Source organism: Gordionus sp. m RMFG-2023, chromosome 1, assembly GCF_954871325.1.
Source record: "Gordionus sp. m RMFG-2023 chromosome 1, tfGorSpeb1-WG-v2, whole genome shotgun sequence".
Taxonomy (NCBI): Eukaryota; Metazoa; Nematomorpha; class Gordioida; order Chordodea; family Parachordodidae; genus Gordionus; species Gordionus sp. m RMFG-2023.
Window position 1 is genome coordinate 55,130,342 of NC_088775.1, and position 11,195 is coordinate 55,141,536.

Genomic DNA, 11,195 nt, shown 5'->3' on the forward strand with positions numbered 1-11,195 from the left:
TAAAATTATTGATAATCTATCATATATTAAAAATATGTATATAAGATTAAATACGCCCTTACCCTCAAGTGCTAGTGTCGAGAGAATATTTAGTAAGGCAAAACTTATACTTTCTGATCGTCGCTCAAGACTTGGGGATGATAATATTGAAATGATTTTATTATTAAAATGCAACAAATTACCATAAATATTTATTTTTATTACATAAATTTTTTTATAATCAAAACTAACTATATTTTAATATTTATAATTTTGATTTTTATATATTCTAAAAATAAAAAATTTGTTTGTAAATTTTTTTATAAAAAGTACTTCTAAAAAATAGTAGCTAATAGCGAGCTACTTTTTTTGACAAATAGCAATGCGGTAGCGCGCTACTTTTAAAAGTAGCGTTTAACAACTCTGATCACCGGATGTAGTTAAGATGGAGCAAATGATGGATGTAATTTGAGGAATCAGCGCTGTTTTTGCTAATCTTCAATTTAACTCTGTTAAGAACGTCCTTGTTAAAATTGGAAGGGGGGTTAGTGTCCCGACAAGAGAAATTCCATATTAGAAACTTTCCTTGAGACCATGGGATACGTGTGACCCCAAGGGTTGCCATGCCTCCAACCATCAGCGGGAGACTTCCGCAATTTTTTAGTTTACACGCAGACATCTCTCTCCCGCAAAACTGCCGCAATTGGAAATCTCCCGCAAAAACCTATGGCAATTTTTTAATTTCTCCCGCAATTTTTTTAAAAATATTTTAACGTTTTTATTATATAAATAATAATTTTGAGATACATTAATTGATTATTATTTGGGATTCGTTTCACATGTAGGAAATCTATTTCATATAGTTAATATTCAGTTACAATCAGAATATTCTTTATTAAAAAAGATTCACAAAATCATGCTACAGCTCTGTTCATCTCTACAGTAAAAAATTGATAATAAATTTTATGGCGCTATAGCTAAAAATATTAAATGTTCAAATAATACTTTAATTAATACATTTTTAAAGGAAGCACATATTTTTATTAAGACAATTTTAGAATATTTACAATCAAAATTTGATTTTAATAACTCTATTTACAAATATATAAATATTATGACCTTGGAACAGAAACCGTCAATTGATGGTTTTTGTAATTTAATCAATATATTAAAAATATCGAAAGACATTGATGTCTTGTTTGAGGATATAATTCTCTCTATTTTTTATGATTCGCCAGAATACTTAAAGTTAGATTGTCTAAAAGCAGAGGAGAAACGGGTAGAATTTTTTTGTAATAACAATAAATCCCCATGCTTGGAAAATAATATGCGAGTATATCTTCTCCTTACCTCATTCTAATGCCTCATCCGAGCTCATTTTTAGCCTGATGAGGAGTGCCTGGGAAAAGGAGAGAAATGATTGCTTTAACAACATTAGAGGCTGAGCTAATGGTTAAACAAATATATAATATGTCATGCCATGAATTTTATAAATATCTCAATAACGACGGTAAACATTTAGTTCTATTATTTAAATATAAAATATAAATAAGTTTTAGCAATGGCGCTATAAAATTTATTGTTAATTATTAACTGTAAAGATGAACACATCTTTAGCATAATTTTGTGAATCTTTATTAAGATTCTTCTTTGCAACTACACATTAACAGCATGTAGTAAATTTCCTACATGTGAAATAATTCCTAAATATACCTTTGTCAATCATTATTGAAAAAAACTTTCAAAATGTTAGGACAGCTTTTATAATCTCTATTTAAGAAATATTTTTTTAAAGGTTTATAAAATTTTAAAATTCTATCGATGGCGGGTATTAGGAACATATCGCAACCAACATTGTGCTGACTCAATTCTGTAAATACACTCTGTTTTTACCAACACTGAGGCATTATCAGATCAGAAAGCTGACATGCAATTTATTGATAATCTCGAATCTTATATCTACCATTATATGGTTAGCTATTACTTTGGATTTTTCACTATTTGAGGGGGGGGGGAATAGTTTTATTGAAACGAACTTAATTTTGTGAAATTAGCAGAAGATCAAGGGATATATTTTAATATTTCCCTTATTAGATGCATCTGTTAGAATTGCATATATATGTCTTTCAAATCGTCAAGAATTGACCTCCTGGATTTAGGACCTAAAACATTGATGATAATCTTGCTCATGTTTGTTCTACAAGTATAGTTTTCATTTTTATTAGAGTCGTTAAATATTATGGGGAAAAGATTCTACTAACATTGTGATGATAAGTATCTCTGTGAATGTTGTACTACAAGATAAGTGATTACAATTGCCGCAACTGTAGTTGCATCTTTATCATTTCTTATTTTTGGAGTACCTTATTATGTATTCAAACGTGATACGTGATAATTAAGCGTTTATCCCTATAATGTTATACACACAAGGTAGATTTACAATTGCAGTATTTTTGCGGAACATTCGCATAAAATATTTTTTTAATTGTAAAATTAAAATTGTTTTTTTAATATAAAATTTTATCTTATTTACATTCTTTTATATTTAAAAAAGATCGTTGGTTTTTTTAAATTAACATATTTTAATTAATCAAGATGTTATTTTATTTTAAAAAATAGTTACCGACTTTGTATTTATAAACTAATTATAAAAAATAATAGGCGGATAACTAAGTCAATTCAAAACGGCCCGCAAAAAATTTTTTTTTAGCAAATTTTATATTTCTACTGCAATTTTCATATTTCTCCTACATAATACCAAATTTATCTCGCAATTTGAAAATTTTGACCTGGCCACCCCGGTCATGGCTATGACTGAAAATTTACCCTCATCTATTATTTGTATGGCTATGTCAGTTAAGATTATTACTACAGCTGCTAAGAGCATATTATTGCATATTTTAGATAAGCAATAATGGTCAACTGTTTAGTCGTTTATATACCATTAAAAATGGAAGTTAATTTTTTGGAAACTTAATATCTCACAATAATTTTATTGATTACTTCTCTAGCCTCCTCTATGCCATCTCAGAGGAAGCTGTAACCACCATATAGTTTTGATTTGGATTGTCGTTTATATTCTCTACTTCAAGAATTGTTGAATTGGTTAGGCCTATAAATTTTTCATTATTAGTCCATTCTATAAAAAAAGAGAGTTATATTAGTTTCATGACCTTTTGTCAATGTAATTTGTTAGAAATATGTAGTTTTAAAAAGCATTATCAATTGAGGCATATGTATTAATTAATTTACCCTTTTTATCACTTGTAATTCTTTATATTCAAAATTTTTTTATATCAACTATCGAAAATATTTTTTACTGTAATAAATAAATTTTTATTAAAAAATATTATTTTTAGAAATTTCTTGTATTGTTTTAATTATTTATATGCTAGTTTATTTTCTATGTATAATATAATAAATGACAAAATATGAAATTTAGAAAAATTGTTCAGAGTCAGCATTAAAAAAGGTTATATATTAATATGAAACCCGACCGAAGGCCCGCAAATTAGGGAGTATCGCATAATTTTTTTAGTTAAGCCCCCTGAGATTATAAAGGCTAGCGACGCCCCTGGAGGGAATATTAATCACTCAGAGTGTGTTAATAAATTTAACAAGTGTTTAATATACGTGTATGAAATTCTTAAAAGATACAATATGCACAAGTGCTTACACATTTATTTTTGGAATATGAATACATTTTAACTTTGTCATTTATGCAGGTTAATTGCGAGAGAACATTTAGTAATTAAAAAATTATAAAAAATAGGTTGAGAGCTAATATAGGCCAATAAAAATTAGAAGCTTTTTTATTAATGTCAGTTGAACGAGAACTTTTAGCGCAGGTTCAACTAGAAGATATTTATTTATTTTCGCAAAGGTTAAAAATTAATGAGAGATTTATTAACATATAAATTAAATATTATCTTAATTCTTTTATTTGAATCTTATTTATATCTATTTACAATATGATCTGTGCCTGATTTTATATGTACAGCAATTTTATCCTCTGTGCAATATTGTACAATTGCAATATTATATGTGTAATTAATTGATTTAATATATTGAGTATGTATTATTTTATATTTAATGTGATATAATTTGATTTTATGTACAATATGATAATAAATCTATTATAAAATATATATGTGCAAATATTTTTAGATGTGCAATTTTTTAAAATAAAATATATTATTATCGTGTCATACTATTCATTTTTTACTAAAAATGTAAATAGTCTTAGTTTCAAAAATATTATATATAAAAATCATGTAATTTGAAGGAGCCACCCAGCCGAAGGCCGGGCAAAAGCGAGCCGAATGCTCCCCAAATAAAGAAGCATGGGGGCGAAACCCCTATAAAAACGAGGTCGCTTTAAAAATATGGCCACGGGGCCGTAGCGCCGCTAGTCCGCCCCTGAATCATGACATTAAACATTTACTTGAACTAAAAATAATAAATATCGTTTATCTATTACATTGCTATAATTATTTATTAATATTACACCCCTCCTGATTTCTCCATATTAATCCATAGTAATAGTGATGTAAATGTGATGTATAGAGTTTTATTACTATTAAAAATTATAGTTATATTTTTGATATCTATGACATATGTCAATATTACATACAAACGATATATTATATATTGATGAATAAAATATATATTTTGTGGAAAACATTCTAAGGGTGAGTTGACAAGATGGGCTGCATTCGAATCATTAGAAATTCTCTAAACAAAAGCTAAAAAATGTATTCCCAAAATTTGATCACATTCGATTAACTATTTTACAATATATTGAACATGTTTATGCTCTCTATGTGGTGAGGTAAGAAGGTTAAAGGTAGTTGGATGAAATGTAAAATTATATCAAGGTTATATAGGAATGGAAAAACCGAGATAATATAAATCCATGTATACCAATAAAAATGGAGTATAATTTTAGAGAACTTGAAAATGTGTACTCTGAGACATGTTTCTAATTGATAAATAATAATATATATTCATTTATTGCAGTAGCGTCACTGGAGTGGAGGGGTTCGAGCCTCCTAAAAAATTTGAATAGTCCCCTGCAGTATAAAAAAGTTTTTTTTATTGGCTTCCCTCCCAATATCCTCTTGAACGTAAAAAAAATTTTTTTTGATAGCCCCTGAACGATTTTTTTGAATTCTATTATGTATAATATATAGATTTGATATTATATTTTAAAAATTAATAATAATATATAAATTTTTATTAAATGAGTGATATTTTAATTATTAGATTAATATTATAAATTATATTTTAACTATGTCAACATTTGTCTGTGCTAAAAATGGATTATCAATATCACTCATAATTATAATCATTTATATTATTCAAAAAAAAATTGAAAAACATTTTATTACTTGCATGAAATATTTCAGTTAAATATCATCGTTTATTTTACTTTATACAGTCAAAACCGTTTAATTGCATAACGCTTAAGTGCAAAAACTTTTAAATGCGAAAAAACCCCGCGATTTTGATAATAATTACTATGGTATAATGTTAAATTACATTTATAATTGCGAATCGGTTAATTGCGAAATATCGGATAATTGCAAAATTTTTCAGGTCCCATTTATATTACAATAACGTTAATTTAATCGGATAAATGAAAAAATAAAAAAAATTTATCGAAAAAAATTATTCATCATTTTTTTATTTAACCTTTTTCCATTCATTCATTCATTCATTCATTTCCACGCCAGAAATTAATATAAAAATGGTAAAAAAATCATTCCAAACATTAACCCTGAAGCATAAAAAAGAAATAATTGATAAATTAAACACTACATCAAAAACACAATTAGCATCAAATTACAATTGCCACGTCTCGACAATCTACCGTTTAATAGCGAATAAAGAAAATCTATGCTCACAATTTCTAAGGAATAAACCTCCTACAACTAAAAGAGTTAGAATGAGTTGTTACCCAAAGACAGAAGCAGCTTTATTGGTTTGGTTTACACAAATGCGAAGTAAAAATTGCAGTCTAAATGGGCCAGTGATGTTAGAAAAAGCTATGTTTTTTAGCCAAACATTCAATGAAGGTAATTATAAGTTTTTATAATATATATATATATAAATTATAGGCATTCCTACTAGCAGCTGGTTGCAGAGATTTAGGAAAAGACAGAATATAAATTTTCATAATGTTTGCAATGAAAAGGGGAGTGCAGATATTATTAATGCAAATGAATGGAGCAGAAATACACTCCCATCTCTGATTAAAGATTATCAAAGGAGTAATATTTACAATTGTGATGAGACAGGACTATACTACCGAGCATTACCAAAGGGCACAATGGAATTTAGTGGAATTCAACCACTGGGCTTCAAACCAGACAAGGAAAAGGTCACAGTTCTATTTATCATAAATGGGGATGGATCTGATAAAAAGTTATATGTTGTAGGGAAATTTAAAAACCCTAGGTGCTTTAAAAATAAAAAATTACCAGTTAAATACTACTCCAATAAAAGCAGCTGGATGACAACCTCAACTTTTGAAGATATTCTTAAAGAATGGGATTCCTCATTAAAGAAGAAAATTTTATTGTTTTGTGACAATGCATCTTGTCACAAAACAAAATTAACATTTAACAATATAAAATTAATTTTTTTACCAGCAAATACAACATCATTAATTCAACCTTTGGACATGGGTGCAATTAGATCCTTTAAATGTCATTATAGAAAGGGTATCATGAGAAAAATGATAACATTGATGGAAGGAAATGACACCATTTCTTTTTATAAAAGATTTACACTTTATGATAGCCTCTATCTTATAAAATTTGCATGGGGTGAGGTGACAAGTACCACAATCATAAAGTGTTTTATTGAAGCTAAATTTTTTGATAAGTCTATGGCATTTGATTGGGAATCGGAGGATGATATAGCATTAACTGACAATGAAGAAGATGAATTTGATCCCATATTTGAAGAATATGTGTTACACGATGATGATGCTAGCTGCCATGGAATTTTAGATGATCAGGATATTTGTAATCAGATAAGATTAGAGTTGGAAGGTTTAATTACTTAAAATTTTAATTAATCTTATTTTTTATAGAAGGTTATGAAAGCTCCGAAAATGACGAAGGGAACCTAGACATATCTGATCATTTAATTACAAAAAATCAGGCTCTTAATGGTTATTATACTTTTCTTGAATATGCTCATGAACATCTAAGGGATCAAGATTCACTAAGAAAGCTAGAGAATATAGTGGAAAAAGAATTATTTACTCCAGAGTCTAGCCAAGCTCTTATCACAAAATATTTTTATTAAATCTTATATTACTTTATAATAATTGTGATACATGTATAATAAAATTAGTTCAAATAAAATCTTATGTTATAAAGCATTAATAAACTTTCATTCCAGCATGGTCTGTTAATACATTTACATTTATAATATTAGAATTTATAAGATTTGAATAGGCATAGGATTTTAAATCAAATATCATGTGAATGAAAACAAAACACTTAATAAACTTAAATTCTTTTATATTAATCTTATTGTTTCCAGTTAGGCAAAATATTTTAAAATTTGGCTTTAATAATAAATTAGAATTTAAAAAGTGATAATATATTTGTGTAAAATTATATTTCAGTAAATTTAATGAAGGTAAAATGACAAAAGTAGTTAAAATTAATGGAAATAAATATTAGGGTATTGTAAAGGAAAAAATGTTATTATCTTTCACAAAAGCTTTTTTTTGCTTTAATTCTTACATATCTTAAATAAAAAATGAGATAAAATCAAGTAAACAAATTTAATTATAATTTTATTCAATAAAAAATAATTTATCAACAACTATAATGCTAATACATAAATAATTACAATCTTTTTATAATTAAGTCTTGTTTTCTTTGTTCTTTTCTGTCTATAATCATGTCTAGATCTAGAGAAAATATAAATATATTCAAAATATATCACATTACTTTCAAATGCTTCAGATATTTTAATATTATTTGATTGATCTAAATTAATTGAATACTTTTTATAAAATAATAACTTGATGAATTGACGATAAAAATATAGGATTATTGGTGGGAAGAAAAAAAAGCTATGATCATATGTTTCAACAAATAAGATAAATTTTTAAAATTTAGTTTTTTTATTCGATACATAACTTATTCAAATTAAAATATATAGTTGGTTACATTAATTAAAAATTGTATTTATTGCAAAGTTTGATGGCTTATATGATTAAAATATATATAGATGATAAATATCTTTATAAAAAACACAAACTGATTTTTAATAAATAAATTGTTGAATTTTAATCGTATAATTGCGAAAAATCGGATAATTGCGAAATTTTTAAATATTTCGGTCCCAAGCTTTCGCAATTAAACGGTTTTGACTGTATTATTCAAAAAAAAATTTTACTTGCACGTATTTCATCATCTTAGAAAAATATTTATCTTATTTTACTTAAAAACTTATTTTGTTTATATTCTAATTTATATTTTATTTAGGTTGTATATATTTTTCAAAATATATATTTATATATTATTTTATTTTATTATATAAATTGAAGAATTAACATAGAATTATTATTAATTCTCTTTAATAAATTCATATTAAAATAAGTCATAATTTTCTTTGATTTTATTATTATAAATTATATTTTATTATCCCCCTTTTTTTAACCAAAAACAATTTTCATTTTATATCTTTTTTTAACAATAAATAAATCATCAAATAACCAATTATGTAAAATAAAAATGTTCGTTTAAATTTAAATATAAATTGATATCAAAAAAAATAAATCAATTGCTAAAATAAATAAAACGTTAATATAAAATAATATCGATCACATATTCAACATGAATATACTTGGTTATATAAGGAGATAAATTTATTATGTTTAAAAGCATTATTTTCTTATAGAATAAATTGCTTTTATCTCCGACATATCCGAAGTCTTCACATATTAAAAATTTAAATTTTTTAATAAAAACATATATGAGTGCCTAACTATTTATTTTTTTAAAAAAATATCCCACCCCCTCCGCTAAGCAACTAGTTTCCCCCTTCCTCAACTGGAAATTCCTTGTTACGGCTCTGCCCCCATACCGACAAATAAATTATTGTATATTGGAAAATATATTCCTCCAGAATCGAATATATTACATTTAACTAAATATTATAAGAAAAACACTATGACTCTTTTCATGTTAATAGGCTATTATGGTTTATTTTTACTTGTTACGTGTTTTAAGTGTACAAATATATATAAAGCTACCGGGAATTGTTAAAACGCATCCAGGTTCCGAATGGGCAAATCAGATTTACCTCCACTTTAAATAAAAAAAAATACACGCACTTAAATTACCGAGAGGGAAACTGAGTTAAAAAGGAAATCTAAAAAAAAATATAATTTCTGAGTTGAGAAATGCCACCCCGGTCACCGACAGGCTTGGACAACTGGGTGCTAGGATACTTGTCCAATAAACTAAATAAGTCGGCCAGCTGAACTCGTGGGTCATTAAAGGATGATAACGATTTCGTGGCCAGCGCTGGATAATGGTTACCTCGGGCCGTTCAAGCTCAATGTCTATCAAGATATAATGGACTTGATAACGATACTCCGGTGGGAGTCCATCTGGTGATACTCCTAGGGAGAAATGGAATCGATAAGAATTCTCCGGTGGAATATCTGTCGATATAAATACTTTATTGCGAGATCAAGATACTAGATACTTTGGCCTTGATAGCGATACTCCGGCGGGAGATCCAAATGAAATCGACCAGAAATACAAATTAGATAAAAATAAATAGCTTGAGGAATAAAGAGAAAGGAAGGAGCTTACCACCTGTAAAGGTAAAAGCTAAAAAGCAAAAATAAAAAAAAATATATAATTTTTTATTAAAACATAATTTTTAAAAACATAATTTTTAAAAACATAATTTTTAATTAAAAAACATAATTTTTTATTAAAACAATAAAAACAAAAGAAATAAATATATAAGGAATAAATATTTTAATAAATATCTTTCCTTATGATTTTTATCTTAGAGTAAAATATTTGATTAAATTAGCTATTGAATTTTTATTATTATTTTTTTTAATAATTAAACTTCTATACCTCATTGCATTTCGTCGATAATTTGAAATTATTAGTAATAAAATATAATAAATCAGTCAAACGTGACTGAAAATAAAAATATATAATTAACACTTTTATTTAATTTTTTTAATCATTTTTAATTAAAAATATTAAAATATATAACTACTGAAAATAAAAACATATAAAATTATATATAATTAATTTTTTTTTTATAAATATATATTTAATTTATTGGCTAGTAAATTTCATTAATATGTCAATTTAAAGAATAATCACATTTGTTAGTATATCTTTTAAGGATAAATAATAATATATTAATATAATATAAATAAATATATAGTAAATTAATATAATAAATTGAGCATATGGTTTAAAAGAATTATGAGTTTTCATAGTTTGTCCTTCAGTTTTTCTTCTTGCATCTGAATATTCCTCTCTTGCTCTTAATTGCTTTTCTCATCGCCGATTCTGTGATTAGGGTTTGGTTCTTTTGTTGACTTCCATCTGAATATCCCTCTCTTGTTCTTAATTGCTCTTCTCATCGCCGATTCTGTGATTAGGGGGTATCAGTCATTGAGAATATGAAGCTGAGGTAATTGGATTTTATTATATTGAGGGCTAATCTTTGGCGTAGGTAGTAACCCTCGTTGGGATCTTCGGTCCTAGTAGAGATCCGTTTCCCCAGCTCTTTAAAGAAGGCCAGGGCATGAGAGCCGAACGACGTTAGAGTCGTGGCGATTAGTGGTAGGAATGTGTAATTGGCCGGAAGCGATGGCGAATAATTAGCGAGTTTATTCGTCTCGGCGTCTACTAGAGCATCTCTATTTATATTGGAAGGGGCAAGGGGATCGATGCATGAGAAATCCCAGGTTAGGAATTCCCCCCTCTTCCAAGGGATCACGGTAGAGCCATCGGGACGCTTACCATCAGAATTGTAGAGTCCAGTAGGTTCGAGGGTTGATGGGATACCGGCAGATTTTAGGGCCCTGGCAATAGTAACTTTGCATTTTGAATGTCTAATGAATCTGCCTCTACAGCACTTGCAGTGTAAAGAGTGACGGCCTTTGGAGTTGACCGGCGTTTGACAAAGGATGCAGTGATAGGGTA

General features: G+C 27.1%; 1 protein-coding gene and 1 long non-coding RNA gene across 2 annotated transcripts; one reads left to right on the forward strand and one right to left on the reverse strand.

Moving 5' to 3' along the window:
* The first annotated feature begins 5,721 nt into the window (after positions 1-5,721).
* On the forward strand, positions 5,722-7,311 carry LOC135931568 (tigger transposable element-derived protein 4-like). The gene is made up of 3 exons (XM_065468789.1): positions 5,722-6,056; positions 6,099-7,037; positions 7,079-7,311. Exons 1-3 carry the CDS (start codon positions 5,729-5,731, stop codon positions 7,294-7,296), a joined length of 1,485 nt encoding a protein of 494 aa, XP_065324861.1. The 5' UTR covers positions 5,722-5,728; the 3' UTR covers positions 7,297-7,311.
* Positions 7,312-7,778: 467 nt separating this feature from the next.
* Positions 7,779-8,077, reverse strand: LOC135922707 (uncharacterized). Its single transcript, XR_010571008.1, has 2 exons — positions 7,953-8,077; positions 7,779-7,912 (listed from the first exon to the last, which is right to left on the reverse strand). It is a non-coding gene; the product is annotated as an uncharacterized LOC135922707 (long non-coding RNA).
* Between the last annotated feature and the right edge of the window lie 3,118 nt (positions 8,078-11,195).